Source organism: Cryptotermes secundus, unplaced genomic scaffold (assembly GCF_002891405.2).
Source record: "Cryptotermes secundus unplaced genomic scaffold, Csec_1.0 scaffold777, whole genome shotgun sequence".
NCBI lineage: Eukaryota > Metazoa > Arthropoda > Insecta > Blattodea > Kalotermitidae > Cryptotermes > Cryptotermes secundus.
Window position 1 is genome coordinate 359440 of NW_019743160.1, and position 27307 is coordinate 386746.

Genomic DNA, 27307 nt, shown 5'->3' on the forward strand with positions numbered 1-27307 from the left:
CTAGGTTCCTAGTGAAATGCTACATTTGGAGCATAGCTCTGTATGGGGCTGAAATATGGACACTTAGGGCAGTAGATCAGAAACATCTGGAAAGTTTTGAAATGTGGTGTTGGAGAAGGATGGAGAAGATCAGTTGGACCGATTATGTGAGAAATGAAGAAGTGTTAATTAGAGTCAGGGAGCAGAGGAATATCCTACATGAAATAAGAAAACGGAAGGCTAATTGGATTGGTCATGTTTTACGCAAAAACTGCCTTCTGAAAGAAATTATCGAAGGAAAGATAGATGGGCGGATAGAAGTGACAAGAAGACGAGGAAGAAGACGTAAGAAGATGCTGGATGACCTTGGGGACAGAAGAGGATACTGTCATTTGAAGGAGAAAGCTCTAGATCGCATTAAGTGGAGGAATTGTTTTGGAAGAGACTGTGGACCTGTCGTCTTGACAGATTACTGATGATGATGATGACTAGGTTCCAAGGTAGTAACCATGGGGCATTATTAGAAGATATTATTGATGAAAGGAACCGTCTTAAGTTATATGGTGTTCCATTCAAACCTCCCACATTTTATCAGATCTTAGAACAGAAAGTATGAATGATAGGAAAATGAACTTACAGGAAATAAAAGAACAACTAAAAAAAATTGTCTGATACACTAATAAACCTCTACATGTGCACCATTGGTAGCACGAACAATATCCGATCTGGATTCAATTTCTTGCCACGTTCTTTCCAACATGTCAATTGGTACAGCAACAATCGTTTCACGGATGCGGGTTCGTAAATCTGGGAGGTCATTCACTGGAGGCACGAACACACGGTCCTTCACGTAACCCCATAGGAAGAAATCGAGCGGAGTGAGGTCCGGTGAACGTGGTGGCCACTGAATTGGTCTGCCAAGTCCAATCCAGCGATCTTTGAATGTGGCATTGAGGGACCTCCGAACATCCAGACCCCATTGTGAGGGGGTTGGGGGGCTCCATCTTGTTGGAAGATTATGTGAGACTGCAGATCGGCTACTTGGGGATACAGGAACTGTCCTAACATGTCAAGGTATATGCGGCCAGATACTCGTACTGTAGCTCCACTGAAGAAAAACGGAAATAAAATTCTTCGAGTTTTTCTTTCATCTAGTGTTAATTATAATCCATAATTTATCAAAATTTGTTCGCAATGATTAATTAAAATGTGGGAGGTTTGAACGGATCATTGTATAATCATTCTATACGTTCTTGGTCACAAAATACCTTAATCGCAGACGAAGGAATCCAAGATAATTTAAAATAATTTTACTCAAAATATATAATATATATTATAAATAATAATGTACATGTTGTATTCTGTTGTATGAACAATAATTGAGTATCTACTTACTAAATAATAAATCTACATGTCTCTCTCATCAACGGTGTGCTGGATAACATGACCTGAAATTATGGTTGCATCTCGCTCTAGCACATGTTTACGTATTCACTTATATTGGAACACGCATAACGTTAGCCATCAAGGGACTCTCGGCAAATTTCGTGTCACGGCTCTACCTTGAGTGGACCAACTTCTTTCAGCAATCAATGAATTACGAGTATACTTTCACCTGCGGCTGCCTTACCTTCGGGGAAATCATCCCTAGTACCCATTGGGTAGGAGGCTGGGTAGGCCCCAGAGCCAGTCTGGAGGCTGAGGACAAGGAGAGAAATCTTGCAGTGCCGGGAATCGCAACCGGACCATCCAACTCGTAACCCGTCACTCTACCGACTGAGCTATCGCGACACCTAATGATCAATATATAGTGCAGGGAAAGTGTGCGAGTAGCCCTACCCAGACCTTCTTGTTTTAACATAAATTCACGAATTGGTTAGGAAGGTGAAATAATTTTGCAGTTAGTATTTTCCGCACTAAAGAGGATCTGTAGAAAGAAATCAACGTATTTTTAAATGTTTGGTGTGCCGTATAGGCCCATATATAAGGCAACTCCTATTTTTCCAACGAGGAAATAATAAAAAATTGCTGTATGACAAAATAGGTTAGGTCATTTAGTTCTGAAGTTTGTATAAAATATGTAAAAACTGTACTACAGTAAACATTTGCTAATCCGGATTAACTGGGGAAGAGGTCATCCAGATTAAACGATAATCCGGATTAATGAAGCAAAATATAGTCCTAAAACACAAAAGAGACTTAGAAAACAAAAAATAGAAAATTTAATACTGTAGGAGTGCTGATGAAAATAAATAAAGAATATAACTGCAACAGTTTTTTCCTCTGTCAGAATCTTAAATCCAGGTTCTTCATCCAGCTTAAGCCAGTCTTGGATAATTTCTTGCGTGGTTTCAGTCTCTCCAGCTGCCCTCAACACAGTCTGAAAGTCCTCATCTTCTAATCTCTCTTGTTCCTAAATCCCACCTCTCTTTTAATGTACATAGTCAACTGTGAACAGAATTTTTCATTTTCCACATTTCGATCCGGATTATAAGACATCCTGATTAACTGTAACTGGTTTAGCGAAGGTTTACTCTGTTAAGAAATAATAAATAAAAAATTAATACCTTAAATATAATTCCAGATATTTTCACAAATATCTTTAGAATTAGCATTCAGAACTCCTCAAATCATCCCCTTTATATTTATTCTAAAGGACCCCAAAATAAGGCGACCCCTATTTTATAAGAATCAATATCTGACAAAGGATAAGAAATATCGCCTTATATTCAGGCTTGTACAGTATTTTATCAGCACATGCCTTGACGGTTACAAAAACAATCGAATCGCTGATCACAAAGTTAAAACTGGAACCAAATAATAGTAACTAATATTCCTATTATTTTCCGTGCATATGAAGCTAGTCCCCATTCACCAGGTCAAGGGGACGGTCTCATATGTGGAGAGTAGCTGCAAATATTATTACAATGTATAAACAGTCGTCCACAGTCGACAAGGGGTGATCCTTCAACTAATGCTCTCGGAAATCTACAGTAGAAATTGAAGAAAGCAGTCTTCTGGGATTTGGCACCGTCGAAACGTCGGTTAACACCACATATACACGGTGCCAAATCCCAGAAGACTGCTTTCTTCATAGTCACCGCCGTGAAAGCCTCAAATCTTATACAGTAGAAGTTGTATTTTGCGAAACTTTAAGACAAGGCATCGGGACCTGGTACCTGTAGCGACAGCCAACAAGCTGGAGCACCGGGGTCAGATTCCCAGTAGGGACAGGAATTTTTCTTAGAGTCACTACATCCAGATCGGCTTCGGAACCCAACCAGCCTTTTACTTAATGGGTACTAGGGGTTCTTTCTCAGAGGGTAAAACGGTCTTGATATGAAGCCGATCACTGCCTCTATGAACTGACCGTGTTAAGAATGTATGGATCTACACCTCCTCTTTCCTTAATTGTTCACGGTGTGATATTTCCTTAAGAAGTTGGAAAACTTTGCTTATTTAAGTGTTCTTCTTATTTCCAACGCTTATGGGTAATGGACAGAGACAATAATTTCTTGCTTATCAGTTTTCATAGGTTGTATATGGGAGGCGAGCTGTATTCAAACTTCGTTGTGTGTAACCGCTCTTTAGTGGCTGTGCTCCACAATTCCGCGTCGCCTAATATAGGCTGTGGCCGTTGAGGTCAAGCAATCTCAACGCAGGATGTGGGAGACAGATATTGCTCGCTCGTGGTGTCTGTGTTTTGTGTGTTCCTGTACCACTGGTTTGTACATGAAACAGTGAGCCTTGAAAGATTTCAAATGGGAACAGTTTCAACTACTGTCGACATTAAGTACAAACACATTTTACACAATGAGTAATATCCGAACAGTTGCTTCTAATTCAAATAAAAGTAGTGTAGTCAGAAAGTCTGTCAATTTATACCGGAAGCTCAGTTGTGTTTGAAAGCACACGAATATAACTACTAAAATATGCAATATATTTTGTGTGTCTCTGTATTTTGCCAAGGAATTCTGTGTTGCTCGTGAAGACTGGATGCTGGGGTGGTTAAGTATTGTATACGGTATTTTATTGCGGGGAATGTTTCATAGATCACGTTAACAATTTATGCAGTGATTGGTTTTGTGGACATTATCCATCGCCTAATTTTATCTAAAACTAGGTTTCGGAGACTGGATTCTGTCTCCGTCATCAAGAAAACAGACTATTCTACTGTACCCAATCTACAGAGCTAGCCCTTATGTCTGAAAATAGGGACCAGCTCCATCGATTGGGCCTAAATGGCTTTTTACTTGAGGATGTAGAAAGAATTCAGTCTCTGAAACGTCGTTTTAAATAAAAATTAGGGCCACAGATAATTTCTAAAGAAAATCGATCATTTTTTAATACAGAATCGTTACAAACTTTTAGATAGTAATTAAATGACATAACTTTTACGGTATTTAACGTTCCCAAGTTTGCTAGGATTCCTTATATTTGACTAATTCCTATCTAATAAATCCGATTAAACAGAGTTATTGTAATCAGTACTGCTAGATGGGGCCAGTGCTCAAGTATAACTGCAGCCACACGAAGATAATCCCCAGATCAACAATAGTATCGATCTTATGGTTTGTCCTTTCAGTACTTGAACTTATCTTCGTAAGTAAGATTTATATAAAAAATAATTTTATTCTTCGGAATTACTGGGTTTTGGACTTTGTCACTCGTCCGATATTCTAAAAAACTAAAGAACACAGCACTTCAGAAAATGGATCTGTTTCCGTCCTCAGGCGAGGGGGGAGACACAATTCTGTTGGGTTCCTTAGAAAGAACTAACCTCGATCACTGAACAAATACCAGACTATGCACAAGGTCCAAAAAGCCAGTAATACTGAGTGTTATACACCAACGTCAGAAGCATTTAGAATCTACTTTTATTTTTATCGCTTGACACATTCCCACAAAACTCAGTTCTCTAAATGCAACTCTGGCTGATTGCCTTTGAGTTGCAATCCATTTCTTTTTCATGAGTGCTATGTACAAAATTACACACGCTGATTGGCTCTTTCTTTGGCTTCGAGATCGAGTCTTCATTCATTTCACTAATGATGCTCAACTCACCCTTCTTCGAGAATTGATTATTTCTTACGTTTCCTAATAAAGCTGATTATGTAACGTCATGCAGCTCAGGGAGGGCGAACATCGGGTGTTTGAAATATATACTATTAAGAGAGCTAAGAAAAATACAATATAAAATAACGGTTCCTGAAGGATGAAACAAAATATCCGCTGTAAGCGAAGCGCAATGTTTCGTTATATGGGTCTACTCATTCCAAATGGGGAGCAGGGGAAAACCACTAGATATAGCGACTCAGCTAGAGGCTGAAGTCCTAAGGACTCGGGCTTCTGTTCCAAATTTAAGGAAGAGATTTCTCCTTTCTGCCCAACACCCAGGCTAACTCTGGGACCCACCCGTCCTCCTGTGGGTACCAGAGCCTTTTGCCCTAGAGTAAGGAAACGTGACGTGTAGCTGGCCACTCTCCTCCAGCTAGTGCCGAATTTAAGAATACATGGAGTTATACATTCAATTCCCAACACGTCTTCATGACTTGGGGTTTAATTAAACAAGGTCAGATTTTCTGTTACCGTTTACTTGTTCAAATGCATAAGATATTAGCCTACATTTCCGGTCACTGTAACCGAGCGGTCTAAGGGATGTATTTTCTTGGCTCGCTCGGAAGCCGGGATCGTGGGTTTGAATCCTACACAAGGCATGGATGTTTGGTCTGCGTATGCGTTTATTCTGTGTTTAGGTAGGGGCTTTGCGACGAGCTGATCACCCGTCCAAGGAGTCCTATAGTTCTTAAAAATGATCAATGAAACTGAGAAATCAGCCCTATGCTCCACAGTGGGAGCGAGAGAAACAAACAAATTTGCCTGCATTGTTGGATGGAAAGATAATGTCGATGATGAAGCAGGAAGGCTTTGGTGTGAGGCTGTCGTGGCGGCACTTCATGGAGGGAATGAAGAAGATCAAGCAATTTTCTGTCAGGACTGCGGTATCCGGGTCGATATTCAAACCCGAGACCTCACGATCATTGAAATGTTACCACACACAGCGTAAGGTCGCACAAACAATGGAATTAGCTACATCATAGTCGTTCGGGTTACAGAGACCTTATGATAGTTAAACGGGTAGAGGTAAGGAAAAAAGTTGTTCCTGTGCTTAATTAATTAAGCAACAATCCCTGAAGAAGGAGTAGAGTTATAGCCTCACAATTCTTGACCTTGGCATTAGATGGAGATGAGTGGTCAGCTTCACACCCGGCCTCTTTATCTTCTATGAAAGAGCCCCAAGTACCCATTAGATAACAGGCTGGATGGATCCCTGTTGCTCCTGCCGGGGATCGAAACCCGGCCGTCAATTCGTAGCCCGTCTCTATACTAACTGAATTCTCTCGAATACTAAACAGGTATTTCACAGAACTGATGGGCCAAGGCCCAACATATACTTGTGTATCAACAGATGGGCTGATTTTATGAAGCCTGATAATACAACAATTACTTCTTATTTATTAGTTTAATGTTATTCCCCATTTTCCCCAACGAATCGCTGAGATAGTAGGGTCTACATTATAATAGATTCTACCGCTTTCTTCCTCATCATTTTAAATTAATCATTCACAATCACATTTTCACACACTGATATTAAACGAAAGACAGTATTAAGCACCGTTAAATGGAACGATCGCGACAACAAAAAAAAATTATGAAGGCAAATAAAATTATCATTTCTTCTATTTGTGCGACGGTACAGAAATCTTTAAAAGTATGCATGTACACATTGTCGACAACCTATCCATGAATTTACTAGTTATTCATAATGAGGACATGCTATCGAATCGATTATCTCCACATTAATTCAGTTTCACAGGTATCGTCACTGCTGAATAGCACAGAGAAATTTCATTAAAATCGATCACTGTATAAATTGCACGGGAGGAGGAGTGGGTTGCTGCACTGTGCCGTGAGTTCACTTACTAATATTTCAGTTAGACACTTAATCCCAGGTTCTAGATTCTAGATCTTCTTAACAATATTCTATTTGCAGATTCATTTCCTACTAGACCAACCTAACACAGATTTCCTTAGTCTTCCTGAAAGGTTCACTGGAGTAGAACTGGATTAGGGCTTATCCTTTCACTTTTTTCCAATCTGATTTTTGTTATGCGATTACTCTGACGTGTATTGCTTGATTATAATGAAAAATTAAAGTAAACATGACGGCCTCTGTGGTCTAGTGGTCAGCGTTCATGGCTACAGATCGAGAGGTCCGGGTTCGATTCCCGGACGCTACAAGAATTTTAGGGCCGCGCCATAGCTCAACCGGTTAGTCGCTGGCTTCCAACCGCGGCGGCCCGGGTTCGATCCCGGGTCTGGTCAAGTGGGATTTGTGGTGGACAAAGTGGCGCTGGGGCAGGCAGGTTTTCTCCGAGTACTTCGGTTTCCCCTGCCAATCTTCATTCCGCCAATTGCTCCACAATCACCCTCACCTATCATCTGGGGCTGGTACAATAGGCCAGAAGTGGCCGCAGTACAAGGGACTTAGTCCCACCCCACTAGCAATAAAAAGAAGTAAACAAGAGCAGAGCTTAATTTTCGAAGGCGTTTGGCAGTATCAGAATCTGTTACTTTTGAACTTCACGAAGACATCGCACAGAAGTGACAATAATCATGGAATGCTACATTTTCAAATCGATTGTCTAGATTCTTTACTTTTGAAGATAGGCCTGTATTTGATTTCTTAGTGAAGGTCACTGGAAACTGTCTTTATTCTTGCATCAGACAGAATAATTTTTCTTTGATACTGTTTCCCTTGAATTATCAATAGGGTTCATCGTGTATCCCAAATATTTATTAATTTAAACTTATTTTCGTTATGTTAGTCTGATAATGTGAGGAATGCTGTCTTTTGGGATGAGGCGCCGTGAAGATCTTGTATAAACTGACGTTTCGGAGGAACATATCGCCTCCATCTTCAGTGTAGAAAAATCCGCGAGCAAGGACTCAGCGTGAGCAGGTGGCTGCAAACGCGTTCCTCCGAAACGTCGGTTTACATAAGATATACACGGCGACACATCCCAGAAGACGGTATTCTTTAGAATCACCACCGTGAAAACCTCAAATCTTACATGATATTATGAGCCTGAATATCTTAAAGTGAGAACTGATTTTGTTTCAGCTTAAAGCGCTCAGGACATGCTATATTAAAAAAAGATATTGACAAAATTTAAATCAATTATTTAATCACTGAGACAAAAAAAAAGAATAAATGAAGCGCCCCACCTGTGCCCGAAAAGAGCAAACTGGAAAGCTGACCTAAAGTGTCAATTTGATCGGCGATAAAATTGGAAAATCGTTGCACAAACAAATCCGTTATTCAGCCTTCAGTTGTACCGAAGATTAATTCTGTTATGTCATGTGGTTACTCATATAAAGGGCGGGTTGTAAACTGTGAATTATTTCAAGACCAGAAGACTATAAAGAAATCGTCAAACGCTCTTGCAATGACTGTGACTGGGTATAAGGCAGTATGGTCAACAGAAATTTGGGTTTACATCTTCAGAGTCGAACAGTAAGACCAGCATGGAACTGGTGGTAAGCAGAGCCCGCTGTCTGCTTCATATTGATTTTTCTTAACTTGTTCTTCGACCCTGAAAGTGGAAGCTTTATATTCCTTCGAAACGTCTGCTCATTTTCACCGGACTACACTACGTTATAACCCAGGAGACAGAACTCTTGTTGGCCACAACTGTGGGAAACTCAGATCCAGAAAGAAAAATATAGTTATATTCACCACATTTTATACATCATTTAAGGTAAATACTAAAAGGGTCACATATAGGCTCCGTACTATTTTCTTCTGGGAACTGAAAATTAACCATATTCACGAAAATAAATTATCGCCAAATCGGACCTGTAGATGTGGGACCTGCTACCATCTGTTATAGATGAACACGCAACTTATTTCCTTACACACTTCGCTACGCTCTTGTTACAGAACAGTTACAGAACTCATACCTTGGCGGCACTACGAGTGCAATGCGTACCTTGTGGTAGCCATGTCCGCTGCGTCCTGCTGCGGCTGTGCCGATGAGAGATCGCTTCTGTGTTGCTGTTGCTGGTCGGTGGAACGCCACGCTTTGCCGCTGTCGAGGCTCGGACTTGTGCGCGTCTCAGACTGCTGCAGGACCGGTTCTTCGCTCGCCCACCGCCGAGGCCCCTCGCCCCGGCCCGTGCCGCCAGTAGGCTGATGACCTCCGCCTACTCCACGACCGCCACCAACACCATCCTTAGAAGACATCAAGATCTGCGGCAAGAGCAAACACAATTCAATTAACACATCCAGGGATGCTGTAAACATCACAGCTTATTTCCATACATGTATCTCCATTAGCTTCCGGATTCTATCTCCTTCGCAAAGCTGGCTGAATGCAGACATCCCAAATAAGAAGCTACATACGCTGAATAGCGTTCTTATGATGTTTAAACACTGTCTGCAATAAAGCATTCCTAAAAAGATGACTGTTTTATTTCCGTTTATAATTGGGTGTAACACAGACTGAGGGTGTTTGAGAACAGGGAGCTGAGGAGAATATTTTGACCAGAGAGAGATGAAGTGACAGGAGGCTGGAGAAAACTGCTTAATGAGGAGCTTCATAGCTTGTACTCTTCGTCAAATATAATTAGAATGATCAAGTCAAGGAGGATGAGATGGGTAGGGCACGTAGCATGAAAATGGAGGAGAAGAAGAATGCATATATGTTGGAAAGCCGGAAGGAAGGAGACCACTGGGAAGACCAAGATGTAGGTGGGTGAACAATATTGAAATTGATCTTAGAGAAATAGGATGGGATGGTATGGATTTGATTGATCTGGCTCAGGATAGGGACCAGTTGAAGGCTCGTATGAACACGTAATGAACCTTAGGGTTCCATAAAATGCTGGGAAGTTCTTGAGTAGCTGCACAATTGGCAGCTTTTTAAGGAGGGATCAGCTCCATTAGTGAGTGATTTTCGACCTATATTCATTCCTCTGGTGAAATTTGATGTGAGAGAAGTGGATTGAACATGTCAAGTAAGTTGCGAGTGTTGAGACCTCTGAGTTTATGTCTCTCCGTATTTGCTTTTAGTTATTTCATTCTGGCATCGCAAAATCTCTTTCTTCTATTCAATTTTCTCGAATACAGTGTCACGACTTAAAATCGTCTGAAAATATTAAATATGTATGTTTTAATTCTACAGAAACTTCCACACAAATCGCAAATTATCTGCCGGGGGAGATCATTTTACTTATTTCTTACCTATTTAACTAACTTTTAATAGCTCAAATTATAGGCCTATAACATCGAATAACAAAGCAGGCTGTAATGACCTAATTTGAGGCGCTACCTCCGAATTTACTTGGAGAGATTTCAGAAAATCATGATAAATCCCCAGTCATGATACCCAGCTACCGAGCCAAGAGATGAACCTGAGACCTACCGGAAATGAGGCAGAAATACTTCCCACGTGACCAAGAAGTTCGAGGAACTATTGACACATTGGCCCCATAGCGATACGGCTACCCTGGCCTTTGTTACGAACAGAATAACCGCGTGCAACACAGACTCAAGCCTGTGCTTGCGGTATTCTGCATTTTAACATCGTGTGGGATCGGAGTGGGCATCGCAGGATATAAGTGTACAGTACATGTGGTCTCATATGTCAGAAGACCAAAAAATGAAGGGAATTTAAATGTTTACCCCTTGCACTGGATAGCTTTACCCTCTTAATTTTGTAAAGTCCGGGAAGAATACTATAGAGTGAAATTTTGTCCAACGTGAATTTGCATATACATGAAAAAGAAATGGAAACCGTTACTTTCCTAACTCGGAAGAGTTGAATGTACGCGATTCGCTAGACATGGTCCAGTACTGTATACGGAAAAAACGGGCTCCAGAGTTTCCTCCTACTCTTCCCAACACTCGCATCTACGTCTGTCGCATGAGCATTGCGTACAGCGTCATGTTGCTGTCTCCTTAAGAAGTTCAGTGAAGTTTACTTCCACTGTATTGCTGATTCTTACTATTACTTTACAATTACGGCACTTCCAGACAGCAGTACCCTAAAAGGTAAAGCCATCCCTCTAACAGGCCGCGGAAGCTCCCACATTTTCTGGGCAGTAGGCATATAGAGGGCGGTGAGGTTGTCAGTTTTACACGCCAGCTGCCCTTTACCCTTGGTACTCATTTCTGTTAGAGGCTGAGTCAACCCCAGGGCCATGGCACGGGTGGAAGGATTAGTTCAATTGAAAACTCCAATGGCATCGGGAATAGAATCCGCGACCTTCCAGCTTGTAGCATAGTGCCTCAACCAACTGCGCTACCGCGCGTCCCTGACAACAGTAGTCTATGGCATGAAAATAAAGCATTTCAAAGGGCAGTAAAGGGAAGAAAAGTCGGATCCAGGTGCTACTGGAACTTAGGCAGGCGTGTTCATATGTTTTTGTTTAACATGTAACGTATAAGATTCAACCAATGCGGACTGACTTAATCGCTGCTCTAAAGAGCCTAACACTAGCCCTGGACGAGGTTTCGCTGTAACTCGTACTTATCGACGTTACCGATTGTGAACGCGTGAAAAGGAAAATAGCTTATACGTATATTGTCGAATAAAAAAAAAGGACCGAAATATTCTTTTTCCTTTTAAATGTAGTAAATACTGGTGTTTGATTTTGTTGAGGGACAGGTTTCCATACTACACTGCTGATTTTTAATACTCTGTGTCCACTCATTCATGCCGCTGTCTCACATAACGTTCAGATCAGATATTATTCCATTTCTGAAAAAAAAAGAGACTTGAAGTACAATCGAATTAAGTGATGACGATGAAGCCTGCCTGAGATTTTGTAACTTTAATTTGACGTGTTTTTATGGGATGTATATTTAAAGAAGCAAGCACAAGAAATGAAGATCTGTGTCTATAGGAACCGCAGGACAAATATCCACATTTGTGGTTAAATACAAATATGAGATATTTTACGGATATAATTTCATTTAGAAAATGACATGTTTATGCATTGAGTTATTAATAATATAATAAAAGGACTGCGGCGAAAACCCACTTCCATCTCTTTGTATCTACTTTTTTTTCAGGTTTTATACCACAACACAAAGTACAGTTGCACAATCAGAGTTCAACCTCAGGGCTCAATATAAAAACACAGATATTCAGTAGTAACGACGGTAGCCGGAAGCTGATTTCCGCATTAAAATAAGGTCTCTTTTTGTACAGAGAATTCCTTCTGCTCGGAGTGCTTCACTTGACAATATGACTACGAATTTAAATATGATGCTTATTCGGAAAGTAACATTCGTTTGTTTTAAACATCAGATGCAGGAGAGGAGGCGAGCTCGCGCATGCGAGGTAACGTCACACGAGTCACTGTCTTATGTACCATCATATAACTGGTCACATAGTGTTTGTCCTTTTCCTTACAGAGTGAGTTATGATGTGTCCTGAGCCTGATAATCCCACCAGCTGCGAAATTCGCGCTGTTATCCGTTTTCTTCACGATAAAACTTGAGTGCTTCTTAAATCCATTGTGAACTATACGCAATTTTTCTGCAAAAATGTAATGAGTGAAGGATCATTAAGGCAATGGCATAAAATGCTCATAGATGGGCGAAAAATATTCACGATGAAGAGCGAAGTGGTCGGCCATCTATAGTGAGTGATGATCTTGTTCAAAACGTTGGCCAAAAAAATTGTGAAAGACGCACTTCAAAATTTCAGAAGTTTTGTATGAATCTCCACGAATTTCACGAACTGTTGTCTACGAGATTAGCACAGTTAGGCGAAGCTATCATAAGTTTTGGGCAAGACGGTTTCCGAAAATGCTCACGGGTGAACACAAAACGCAGAGAATGGCTTCGACTTTGAAATTTGATAGTCATACCACAAGGATGACGATGAATTTCTCAATCATATTGTGACGTGTTGAGCTATGGATGACGCCCCTCCCGCCGCCCCCGCCAGCCGTGATGCGCTGAGCGAAGCCGAAGTGAGCCGAAGTTAGCCGAGTCCTAGCATCCTGGTAGCTATGCAATGCGAGTCAACAGCGGTGACGTCACCAATGGATATCGCGGGTTGCTAGGCAGAGCGAGTAAACAGGATTGCGAGAGACGACGGTAGTAACAGCGGTTACTACCGCTAGCGTTGCTAGCAACACAGCGCCAGGCAACAAGGGTGCTTATTACGTGGCCGTTTTCTGTATTGTCCGATCGAGGCTACATGAGGAGCAGCGAAGGCTATTCACAGTTAGTCCTCGAGCTACCTCCGAGTTAGTTCCGAGTTAGCCAGCAACCAGTCAGTTGTATTGTGGCATTTGGAGTGTAGTATTTGTGATACTGCAGATAGCAGTAATTGTGAATCTGTAATTTGGGTGATTGTAAGTGCGAATGTGAAATAAAATTCGCTATATCAAATACGGCGTGAAGTTATTTGTCGCGTTATACGCCCAATACGTGACAATATCATTCGAGTAACAGGTGATGAAACCTGGGTTTCATTTGTGAATGTTGAAACGAAAGAGCAGTTGAAGCTGTGGATGCACACACATTCACCAGACAAACGTTGTTTGCCAGAACAATGATGGCAACTCTTTTCTGAGACAGGAAAGAATTGCTGATGGTGGAATTCTTGCAACAAGGGACCACAATTAACGTCAGAATTGTATTGCGAAACACTAAAAAACCGCATAGGGCCATTCAGAACAATACGTAGAGATCGATGACATTCAGTTTAGTGTTCCTCCATGAAAATTCGCTTCCACCTATAGCTACTCCAAGTCAAGCACCGCTGGAGCATTTCAACTGGGAGTTGTTTGACCACCCTCCTTATAGCTCTGGACTCGCTCCAAGTGACTACCAGTGGCTGAGATCATAGATCTTCAGCAATAATAATGAGCTGATGGTAGGCGTCAAAACTTGGCTAAGCTCACAGGCGGTAGACTTCTTTGACACAGGCATACAGAAACTTAAGACAGCTATCACTTATGTGGGAGATAAGAAATACACCAACCTCCGTCTAAAAAACCTAGAGGGAAATGACAACTTAAGATGCATAGGGGTAGACAAAAGAGTGATATTAAAGAAAATTCACAAGGAAAGAAGGTATCAATAATTTAACATAGGGCTGAGGAATTAGAAATTATATTATACTAATACAAACGGAACGATAAATATCGAAGACATCAGTTTAGTTTTGGCAAGTGTCAGGTTTAAATTATTTTAAACTTAAGTTTTTCAGTCAGCTTCAAAGGGCAGATCCTTTACTAGATAACTTAATATCAACATTTCATTTGTCAGATTAACAATGCTGTGTCTGCTACTGGTCATTTCACGTTCAGATGGGCAGAATAACTGACGGCGAGAACAGCTTCATCGGCTGGGAATTACAACCTTATGGAGTGAATAAATAGTTCTGAAACTAAAATTATCATTATATCATTCGCCATTTTAAAAGATTTTGGAAATGAATATGACATTTTAAAATAGAGCGGCACCATCCATATATTGTCTTAAAATAATATTAACACAAAACAGTGAGCCATTTTGGGGAGCGCCCTCTTCCTTCTTCGACCTTCGTCCGTCCTCTTTCCTCTTTCCTCCTTTCTCCTTTCACCTTCCTCCTTCCCCCTTCTTCCAAGAATTTATCTAACCACTGTTTGAAAACCCATGTTTCAGAACAGTAGAATTTCAGCACTATGTGGCAGGGAAGACTGCATATGACCTGTCTAGTGACATTTCTTACATTCTATTGCAGCGGTGAATTTAATAACAAAGGAGAATAAGTTTGGCTTCCTCGGAAGCGAAACCATCCAGTAGTCTTGCTAACTGCACACAGCTTGAGTACCGTGACAAGTTATTAAGTATGTAAATTAAACCATTTGCAGGGCTTCTTGTACACTGTAGTGTTTTCGTGATATTTTGTTCGTAGAGTTAAGATGCTGCAACTTAGTTCCAAATGCCTTTGTACACAGTAAATATTTACATGGGTTTACTGGAGATAGGCTACCGGCAATGTAGAGGAATCCAAATACATTTCTTCGAGTTATGTGCACCGTAACCGATTAGTTACCTTTCCATGTTGTCTTGTTGATTTCTAACTGCTGTCTCATGTATAAAGTGCTAGCGAGCCAATCCAACGCATCAGTGGCCTGACTTATTCTTTCTACATCATATTTTGTAATATAAAAGGTAACTGGAGATTATTCGAGAAGTTACGCAAAGGATATATATCGTTATATTTTGGCACGAAACGTGTATGAGATTTGTAAGTTTGGATATAAAGAAGGCAAACTACAAAAATCTGACAATATTCTGCAAGAATGTAGATTCCAATTCTTCGTGTTTCTTCACAGTTATTCTTTTCGGTTTACTTTTGTATGCTCCAGCTCTTAGAGTATTCGTCGTATTAGTTGCAGATTAGTCAGGATTGGTGTAAGGAACTTCATTCTTATGAGCACAAGATTCGAAGTTTGGGGAGAGAACACAGGGCCTAAGTATTCTAAGTGCATTCCTTGTGTATTCGTGTCGCTCGTTGATCTTTTCATCCATTTAGTGCAATTCAAATGCATTGCTGACAACTTAACAGTACAGAAACAGTAGCAAAAAGTCTCACATTCTGTATCTCTCAAAGCTGACGGTAGACATTTAAGAAACGTCTGAGTTATAAACAGTTTTATTCTATTTCCTTAATTATATCTGATGTCATACTGAAAGTGCTTTTAATTGAAAGTTTACATACTATCCAAGGAGCCGGTCACAGTGGCCGCGAGATCTAAGTCATAGATTATCTTCGTTCGCTCGAACGCTGGGATCGTGCGTTCGAATCCCATTCAGGGCATAGATATTTGATGTGTAATGTGTTTATTCTGTGTTTGCTTTGCCCTTTGTTCAGGTAGCGGCATTGCGACGGGACGATCCCCCGTCTGTCAAAAATGATTACGGGACTGAATAAGAGTCCTGGGCCCTGAATGGGCTGCAAGAACCATGGAAAGAAACACACTACCCAGTGAGCGGTGGGGATAGTGCAGTCGGTACAGCGACTGACTACGGGATGCACCATCTAGGAGTCTGAGTTCGAGTCACGATAGGGTCAAGAATTTTCTCTTCTCCACGTCGTCTAGACCGGCTCTGGTACCCATCAGCCTCCCATCCAATGGGTACCGGGGACAAAGCGGCCGGGGCGTGAAGTTGACCACTCACCTACAAATAGTGCCGAGGTCAAGAAAATGTGAATCTATATATCCACTTCCCCATACGCTTTCATGGTGTAGTGCTTAATTAATTTTTACCTTACCTTACGTACAGTACTATCCAGTTGCATGTTTTAAGTTGACACAAATGTTTGGTATGAGAATTTTTTTGACAAAATTTTTAGAATCTGATATTTACTTCGGATGAAGTGAAGCTTATAATTGTATTGGATCGAGTTTAAATTCACACAACTTTGAGCACAGAGCTTCAATATCAGTGTAATCAGGCGCGACTGAGTAACTTGGATATCAGAGAAGCTGATAGACGTACAAACATAAACTTCGTATGATGAATTCTCATTACGCACTTAAGGCAAAAAGTGTATAAATCACACCTTAACCATTAACTTAAGAATGAGAACGACAAAATTAAGAACTTCCGTCATTACGAATCACGAATTTGTAGTGTTTAGAGTTCATGACAGTTGGAACTGCTTACTCCGAACTATATGCATGCTTCTGGAGGCAGTAAGGATACACATGGACACAGTGTGACACTGCACATGTCACGGGAATGGTAGGTCCACGCTGCGTGTGTGCTGTTCCCAGGAGACTTCAGATAAAGGAAGATTATGGTAAGCATATGGAAAGAAAGAGTGTTTGCGGGCTTACCGTAGAAACAACTGCTACTGTGACATGTAAAATATTTGGCTACGTATTTTATTTACAAACTCATTCGAATTTACGGAACTTTAATTAAATAATGACGGTCGGTTTGATGTAGTTGTATTTTAGATGCTCCACATTTTCAGGAACTAATTCTGACGACCTATCAGGTATAGTGAGTCATTTTTTTTTGAGGGGGGGGGGATTTGTCACATTTNTTCGGTCGGAACACCAGGAATCCTATCTGATGTTTTCGTGATTTTCCTCAGTTTCTCTATTAGGCCAACACCGTTCCCCTCAAAATACTCTTCACGTTATCATGATCTGTATATTATCCTGCTCCCGGACGCTGTATATTCTTCAAAAATACTTTCTTCTGGGATGTGGCACCGTGTAGCTCTTGTGTAAACCGAAGTTTCGGAGGAACGTATCGCCTCCAACTTCAGGGTATAAAAATCTGCGAGCGAGTAAACAGCGTGAGCAGGTGTCTGCAGCCACACGGCGCCACATCTCAGAAGACGGCATTTTTCATAATCACCGCCGTGAAATCCTCAAATCTTATAAGTACAAAAAAGTCTGCTTAAATTAAACCTGTATTAAAAGGAATTCTATCTTTATCTGAAGATATTTTTGATTCCTAGAATATGAGTAGAAGGAAAATTCAGAATTGATTTCAACAAATGGGAACTCTTTAAGGTTGAAACAGAAAGAAGACCTTATGATTTAACAGCAAACAGTCTGTTGAATTATTTATTTCTTGTTTCATTATGTGCTTTACGTACTCCGTATTTTTATATGAGAGAGAATATTTATGTCAAAAATGGGATACAATCGAATCTCGGCTGTCTGTAAAATACAGATATTTTCAGAACACTTGCGGTATTCTATTGGGGAATATGCATTAGAAATGTAATAGCAGAGAAAGAAAGAAATAAAAAAAACAGAAAAATAAAAATGTGGACTTCTCAGTAACGGTATACAAAATAAATGTATTGTATTACTTCGTGGTTTTGCAATAGTTGTACCTATACATGGAGTGAAGATAAGAATACTGTAAGACCTCGCGCTATGTACTGTCCATTCATACGGCTATTTGTGATGAGCCAATTGTATCAGCTTCTGGCGATGAAGATGTTAGGAGACAAGTGCGAAACAGTCATGAAAGAATGACGACAGGGTAAACGGAAGTATTCGGAAAGAAACCTGACCCTGTGCAACTTCGTCCGTGGTCTTGGGACTTAACTCTAGCACCAACAAGGCAAGGCTTTCTTTATGCCTAAACAGCCTTTTTATTTTAAACAGAAACCTTATGGGGGCATGTCAGGTTCCTCGTAATTCCATTCTAAGACAGTTTTTCTTCTGTATTTGCTACAACTTACACTTCCTAATGACTTCCTAGTAGATTTGCTGGCTTTGGTGGACGCCGATGACTTAGGGGTTTTGGAGTCGACGCTGCCTGCCTGGTGTGAGTGGTGGGAGTACCTGCTGAGGGCGAAAACTTCCGCCAATCTGGACCGAGTTGGCTTGGAGTTGGAACTTGTTTTCTGAGGAGCAGTGGCTGTAATGGGCGACGTGACGGCACTGTTGCGCCTGTCGGGGAACACGAGGTGCTCGATGTTGGGTGTGTAGCTGGGGTCACTACGCACCAATTCCTGCAGCAACTTCCTTCCACCATTGCTTCGCAGCAGCTGGGCATTGCTGAAGCCGCGCCGCTTCACGCTGCTGTTGGATGAAGTGGACTCTGCCAGCTGCAGGAGTCGGCTTCGGTGTTGGCGGATGTTAACATCGTCGCGGCTCATTATGGCGACTTCAGGAGAGGAGTGCTAACATCCTGCGACAAGAAAAACGTTTTATTAGTATATTTATGTAGTAACTCCTTTTTCGTTTCTGTGGTAATTAGTGATATTTGTGGCCAATTTCACGCTCCATTTCACTTCGTGTTCTTAGAATTTGGGGGCAAGCGGTAGGGTAGTTGCTGAGGCATTATGCTACAAGCCGGAAGGTCGCGGGATCTAATCCCGATGAGGTGGATTTTTTCAATGTACCCAATCCTTCCAGCAGCACTATGGCCCTGGGGTCGACTCAGCCTCTAACAGGAATGATTACCAGGAATTTTTCTAGAGGTTAAAGGCGGGCGGCGAGTAAGGTTGACAACCTCACCGCCATCTGTGAGCCGATTATCTAGGAAATGTGGGAACCTCAACATCTCACATCCCTATGGGCCTCCACGGCCTGTTACAGGGATAGCTTTACCTTTACTTTTACTTCTTAGGATTTACGGAATTAAAGTACCAAGGATATTATGACAGGTTTGAACTTTGTAAGAGAAATGAGTTCATAAATTTAAATGCAAGGAGGCAAAGGAACGTAATCGGGCAACAAAGGAGACCCTGGACACGAGCTATCAAACCTGTTAACGATCTAAGCCCAGAATCTGGCAACAAAGTCTGGTTTATTTGCCAAGAAGGCTGTAGTGTAGAAGGCGCACAAGTTACTTTGTATGGAAATACAATGTAACCAGTAACTCGGATTTCATGTACTGTTCGCAGTTTCGACGTCAAATCGATCCGTTACATATATTATGCTCATAAAAATTACTTTACTTACTTTACTTAAGCCGTTCCTCCTATACCTTTAGGGTGTCGAGGTTGTTTTTTTTTTTGATCATTTTACAGCGGTAGAAATCTTTGAACGAGTGGTCACCTCGTCGCAAGGCCTCTACCTACACAGAGGACAGCACAAACACAGAATAAATATATACACATACCAAACATCCATGTCTTGTGTGGGATTCGAACCCACGATCCCTTCTTCCGAGCGACCGAAGACATCACATGCGTTATACCGCCTGGTTACCGTGACCGGTACGTTTATAAAAATTAATTCAGAAAAAAATTTAAGCAAATATTGATCAATTTAATTTATGTAAATTTAATTTTCAGTAAATGTTAAGGGTTTAATGAATTTTGCGTATGAGGCGTTCTTCGCACACTTGAGTACACTACCGAGATGTGAAGCTAAATTTTACTTTAAAATTTTGAATTTCGGAGAGTACAAGAAACACGTCCGTATCATCCGAAGATCTGACAAGAAGCAATTTCAGTTTCTGTGACAGGAGCCGGGATACCTCAGTCTGTATAGCGATAGGTTATGCACCCGACACCCGGGGAATTGCAATTCAATTACCGGCAAGTAAAACTAATTTTTCTCATCTCCACAGGTTCCAGATCACGTCTGTGGCTCATCCACCCTCCGATCTAATGAGAAGAAAGACTATTTCACCAAGGTTAAGGTGGAATGGACGTGAAGCTGACCACTCAGTTCCATTTACCGCGGAGGTTAAAATGTATTTAGCTATTCCTTCACTCCCACACACGTCTTCACAGCGTTGAATTAAGCATATGGATAACTTTGCCTTTTATCCTTGACACAATTCGAAAATTTAGAACGTGACTATGTCAAGAGAAGTTACGTATCATTTCGCAAAGATTGGAACATTTAAACCGAGAAGCTGCATCACAATTGCTCTAATATATTTCTGGTTGCCTTCACTTTTAACGTTCTTTTGACAGCTGGAAATAATTCCGTCTGTGGGGCGTGTCACTTCAAAGTTTCTTACTCGAAGATGAATGAGTGCAAAAGCCGTCAAAACTTCATCCAAATCGATTCCTCGAAACCTTCAATGAACAGCATACTGCTAGTGTAAGACAAAACAGTAAAAGTACAATAACTCAAAATCATACTGTGGCGTGCAGCCTAAAAGTCGAAATATCTGAACACAGCGAGCGTCCATTGCTAGACAACGGCTTGTTAAAACGCGTGACTGATTTTTCCTTCTTGCGGTGTTATCTAGAAATAGACGCCTGCTCTCTTAAGATATTCCGGCTTTTAGGCGGCACGCCACAATACTTAAGTTAATACATAAACATAGCTCAAGCGGATAGTCGTAGGTTCCTCACCGCGGCGGCCCGGGTTCGATCCCGTGTCTGGTCAAGTGGGATTTGTGGTGGACAAAGTGGCGCTGGGGCAGGTTTTCTCCGAGTATTTCAGTTTCCCCTGCCAATCTTCATTCCACCAATTGCTCCACAATCACCCTCACCTATCATCTAGGGCTGGTACAAAAGGCCAGAAGTGGCCGCAGTATAAGGGACTTAGTCCCACCCCACTAGCAATAAAAAAAAATACATCAACCTATGTCAAAGTTAAATATATTAACCTTCAAATGAAATAAATGTCTAATAATCACTTTAGTTAAATGACAAATCAATTAAACTAAAATCATCCGAGAAAACCGGCGATATGCAACATTACATTCTGAGATCAAGAAACATTCATTACTCTTCGGAAAAACTTTGCAACAGCAGAAGGGCGATAAGAGTTACTGCATTACTTATTGACGGCGATAACTCATATGCACTGAAAATTATAATCTTCTGGGCTATAGTGCCTTGTAGTCTGTATATGAACCGACGTTCCCCCGAAACGTCGATTCATATTCCGACCACAAGGCAGAAGATGACTTTTCCCATAACCACCTCTGTGAGAACCTTAAACCATATTCCTATGGACTATGTACAAAAATTTAGCAATAATTTTTATGGCAAAATTAAATTTACCAGTATCGACGAAGTTTTGAGTGTCATCAGTGTAGGTTCCAACTTCATCGACCAACTCGCCTATTGATCAGGTATTCATCATTATCCAGATATTGAAGAAGTAACGGGCGGACAATTTAAGGGTCCAAAACCTATAATGGACACCATAAAATCCTTTACCCGAATTAGGAGAGAAGTATTTCATAACAATGTCACGTAATCTGATATACTAACGAAACTAGCTAGGTCATTTGCAACGCGTTTAGCCGGAACATATGGAACAGTCCCTAGAGGTAAACATTGACATATAATGCATTTACTGTTCAGGAATGCTTTACTGTTACAGCTTCTGAACCTCGGCTTAGAGTACGTCATTAGGAAAGACCAAGCAAAACAGGATGAACTGGAGTTGAATAGGATACATCAGTTTCTGGTCTGTCCTGATGATTTTAATTTCTTTTGCCGAAAACATAACCGTGGGGAGAGTGGCGGGGCGGGGACTCACCTATTACCATAGTAACGCGAGCGCTACGTTACCGCCACGTACCGCTGGGGACGTGGGTGTCCTCCATTGCGCAACATGTCACAATATGATAAAGCAAAATACTGTGACATGTGAATCCATTGCATAGGTAACGGCTTGTTGATACATGTATCCGGGACGACCAGCTGGAGCAGTCGATTGTTGAGCAACGGCTCGATAAGCATTTTTCTCACGGCAACGTAGACAGACGTTACCTGCACAATGGAGATGTTTTCATGACAACGGATAGCTGAACTGTTCGACTTGGTGTCCCCTATTCGGTACGTAAAGCAAATATAAAGTAGCAGCAAAGCAGCAGTGGCAGTAGCGAAGTCAGAAGGAGAAGAAGTGAGTCGGCAGTGAATCAGCGTGCTTTCAAAGTTAAGCAGAATTCGAGAAGACTAGAGGCTAGCTATTAATACAAGATCCAGGCAACAACGAGAGATTCATTATCCACAAGGAGTTAAATGTTGAACTGTTATAATCGAATGTAATTGTAATAGTGACGTCAAATAAATCCAGTCATTACATTTAGAATCCAAAATTATTCGTTACCCCGGTTACACGTAACAATACAGAAAATATGTCAGAATTTAATAAGGACATTAAACTAGAAATACATACAGTAAGGTCTAAGAATATATTCCTATCTCCTAACGTATGCTAAAGTTACAATATAAACATATTTAATTAACCTTTCGAGAATCTGGCAAAGTTCTAACACAAAATTAATTTATATTCACGAAGAGGAAAAGAGAAAACTACAGACGAGAATGTTTGCTACCATTCACTTCATAATATTATATGCTGCCGTCTTCTCTCTAAGAGACTAAAGTTTCTGCTGTTTAATGCTAGGGCACAGCTTGGTCTCTCACGTCTAGAGATGAATATGAGTTGAGGGCGTTTGTGAGCAAGAAACTGTTGATAGAATTTAGGCCTAAGGGAGTGGAAGTAACAGCAGGGTACGAAAGGTTACGCAATGAGGACGTTCGTAATTCGCATTCTTTGGAGAATATATGAGGGTGAACTCACTGTGTATGAGAGAAGTGGAACGCGTGAGAACGTTGGAAGATGAGAATTTGGTGCCAAATTTCAGTCGTAACACGTGAAGAGAAACAGGAACCACTTGGGAAATGTAGGTTTACACGAGGAAATTATGTTAAAATGAATCTGATGGACATTAGATTTGAGGAAGTGGTATGGGTTCAATTTGCTTAGAATAGGTCATGTGGGGGGGTCTAGTGGACATGTCCAAGAACTTTCTGGTTCTATAAAATATGAGACATTTTTAATAAGCTCAGCGAATATCAGCTTCTCAAAATGGACTCTATTGCATAAAGTCGGTTTATAATAATCATTGTTATTATGTAATCGGTTTTGAATCACCTCAGTGAAGTCAAAATATTAACTTGCTTAGGTAAAATAAGTTGTAATGTTATCCTCATTTCTCTCTCTACGTGGCCTATCGATTTTTGTTTTAAGCAGAATTTTGTGTGGTGGGAGAATTAAAATGATGTGTGAAGAAGTAGCTGTGACATGTTTCCAAGTAGGCGTACTATCTCAGAATTCGCTTAGAGTTACTGATGAAATCCATGAAAATTCTATCCCCAAATCATGGAATCTCCCTTATAGTAACATTAAAAAGGATTGGTCAATTTATACGTGAATAAAGTCCCAAGTTGGAATCTGGAACAAATTTATTTCATTTAAAGCGAAAAACACTAACATTGGAAGAGTGTCGTAAACCCATAAAATCCTAACTGTAAGAAGACACGAATTATAACTAACTAATCAATTAATTGACAAAAAACAAAACAACAAACAAACAAAAAGAAACTAACGAAATTAACTGGCTGACTAGATGAATGACTGCACGAAACAGGGCTTCTCTTGAGCTGCTGATATTTAACTGATCAAATCATGTTTTTTTATGAACGCTTATATTAACGATCCGCAAATTGACCTGATGCTGCAACCACCTGCTCACGCTGGTTCCTCGCTCGGAATTTTTCTACCCTGAAGAAGGAGGCGATACGTGCCTCCGAAAAGTCGGTTCACACAAGATGCAAACGGCGTCACATCCCAGAAGATGGCATTCTTAAAGTACAGCTTTGCTTGCCACTTTCTTGACAAACGGAATTGTACAGAACAAGAGGAAAGCCAGAGCTGCAGCAGTCCAAGAACCGAGTGGAGTAGAGAAGCAGGTGTTTCGTTTTCTCTCCCTGAGGCGGCGGTTGCATAAGATACAACGTGACCCCATCGAAAATGTTCCTGTCCCTCGAACATGATCTTTAACCTCTGATTATCAAGCAGGAAGAAACGCCAAAGCCTCACTGTAAGTTTCAGACTGAACAGAAAGTGCGACCACATGGCCATAATAAAAATAATAACAACATTTACTATGAAGAAAGTCGTCTTCTGGGTTTAGGCGCCGTATATTCTTCGTTTTGGCCGACGTTTCGGAGGAACGTATCGCCTCCATCTTGTGAGCAGTTGAATGGCTTGGAATGCAGAGAGTAGTAGCTGTAGTTTTACTACAGCTACTGCTGTAGTAAAACATTTACTAATTTACAGGACCAGTTATTTGATAATGGTTACTGGAAATTTAAAAATTCTGTGTCAATAGTACTTCATTCATATCGTTTCGTTATAGGTTTTTGCTTCATTTTGCTGATTAAGAAGAAAGGGGCTGGTGATTAAAGAATTTTATAAATAATTTTTATGTTAGTAATTGGACAACATTATTTTCTGTATACAATCTTAAGGGCAAACTGTAGAAAGTTACATATTGCAACATGACGTCTGAAAGCAGGAAGTGTGCAGTCAGAGAAGCACCGCAGAGACGTCCATTGCTAAACAACGGCTCGCTAAAAATATTTACACAGCAACGGATAAACACATAGATGAAATGTTGGAGGTGGAGGTGACGAAATTCGGTGTATGAAATTACTACATTGCAAATATCATACATGAGTTTTTATAGTATTGATGCGCTAAACAAAATTTACATTTATAATTACGTTGAATTCTTTAATATATTTTGTCGCAGCTTTGCTACGGCTCTTAAACTATACGAGAAATATTTTGTAAAAAGTCCATTTACTTTAATACCACGACAACAGAAATGACCCTCTTTAGTAACAAGAGAAGAATACGTGTTCCAGTCCTTGCTGAGGTATCCTGATAGAGTATTGTCATAGTGCAGAACAGACCACGATTCTGAGGATAGTTGATCAACTGACCTACTTGTTATGGGAGCAATTTGTCGCTACCAAACCAGAAACTTTGTTTGAATTATCTCAAATGCTACTGATGTTTCTTTTCATTGTTATATATTCACCTGAAGCTTGTAATCTGTATTGAGTCATTGACTTTCAACATGACCCTTCTGTCTATATAGGACTGTTGGTTTATAATATGTATATTTAAGGACGCTCTCAGTAATTCAGAATTTTAGGATCATTTATGAATAGTTACTCACGTAGACGGAAGCGGTTGTGTCATAGTTTGAGGTCTTACTGCAGTATCTGTGTGTGCAACCACGAAGAACCTGACCCAGAATCGACGGTGATCCGGCCGAAATTCGAAGAAACAACCCCCATAACATTCTGACATGTCAACGCACTGCCAGGCAAAGGCTTGGTAGGCACCCCGCGATACGCGCAGGCAACAATACGACGAATGTTTATAGCTCGTTGCTAACCAACAGTCAGCGCACAAATTGACTGGCAAGATAACTATCATGTGACTGGTTTTCTATGGTATCCACGAGGCGACCGCTGCTATGCAACGGCTTGCTAAACAAACCTCAACAACAGAGAGACTATTTTCTGTGTGGGCCGTGCCGCGGCTATATAACGAGGTTATATTGACCAACCCTGCGAGTCGTAGGAGGCGACGAAAAGGGGAGTCTCAAATCTGAGACAGTAAAATATGGTCTCGAGTCCCAAGTGACTCAGACCCCGAGAAAGACTGAATTGGCAAGGGCCAGCAGCATATACGAAAGGCAGACCCGTCCTCTGGTCAGAGAGGGCGCTCCACAAAACGAGACCGTAAATGCCAAACAGTAATACATATCTGGTCATGAGCCCAGATGGGGCTCGACACCAAGACTTACTGACTGACTGACCGTCAGTCGCAATGTGACTTGGACTTGGAAGCCGGTGAGTTCTGAGATCTCTGTAGGAAACAGTCACGCAAAGTTCGTCATCTTGTGAAGATTTAAATTGCGATTAGACGACTGTATTCATGTGTAATATTTGGAGTGACTTGAAGCGCTAGTTCCTGTGTTTTAATTATATTACCAGCAGAGAACTAGCGCGTGTGTAACAGTGAATTATAAAGTGTAAGTCAGTGATAGCGCTGTAGTAAATGTGATTAAGAGAGGTTGTAACCAATGTGCCAATAAATCCAATCATCCGACCTAGAACACGTCACGTCATTTTCGTCATGCGTACCACCCTGCACGTGACAATATTGTGGCATGTAGACCGATTCTAAGAAACGATTTGGCAATCACGTTTGCGAGGGGATACGATTCTTGTACACAAACCAGCTCGTTGCTGTGGAATGCAGAGGCGTGTCCATGGATACGAATAAGGTATCCTAGGATACCGTAACGCTATATAAGCAGCTGGCCAGGTAAGAACCGGAGCAATGGCAATAGAAGTTAGAACCTAGAACAAAGTTATTCGTAAATCTGAAGACAGCCGTAAAGTAATTGTAGACCAAGTCGGTTACAGTAGAAGAAAGACTAAAAGAGAAGACAATCGTAGTCCAGTCAGGTCGGAGCAACGGTTAGGTAGTCATTTACTGTGAGATGTTGTAAATTAATTGTGATTAAGAGTGGCTGTAAAACAAGGCGTTAATAAATCAAATCATCTAATCCAGAACCCGTTATTGTTGATCATGGGGCCATAAAAACATGACAATATAGATAAAGAGGATACTGTTGCTCGAACCCGCCCGGTCTACAATCAGTTGAACACCAACAACCAAACTGTTGAAATAACAAGAACGCACACTGAACTAAAGAATACTTATTGATATTTTGATGACATTTCAGTGTATAAATGCGCAGTTACTGTTCAGGAGTGTCATATTTCAATGACACTTCATAACAGTTACAACTGAACAGTCTGGGCGAGAGCTGAAACCCTTGACACATTGCCCAACTGATTTCTGTATACGTCTATTCACTATTGTTTCCACATGATCTATATTGTTCTTTTTTTCTGTGTACGTATTATATTGCTCTTATGAAACTCTCATGTTAGGCACTTTCCACAAGAGGTGTGGA

General features: G+C 40.9%; 1 protein-coding gene across 3 annotated transcripts in view; it reads right to left on the reverse strand.

Annotated features, from left to right (window-relative positions):
* LOC111873950 overlaps window positions 1-27307 on the reverse strand; it is a gene marked incomplete at its 3' end in the record, with an annotated part of 781441 nt that overhangs the window by 355635 nt on the left and 398499 nt on the right. For all 3 annotated transcript variants that reach the window (XM_033755285.1, XM_023869061.2, XM_033755286.1), the window contains 2 exon segments: window positions 9033-9292; window positions 18270-18721. In XM_033755285.1, the coding sequence (XP_033611176.1) occupies window positions 9033-9292; window positions 18270-18689 (680 nt within the window).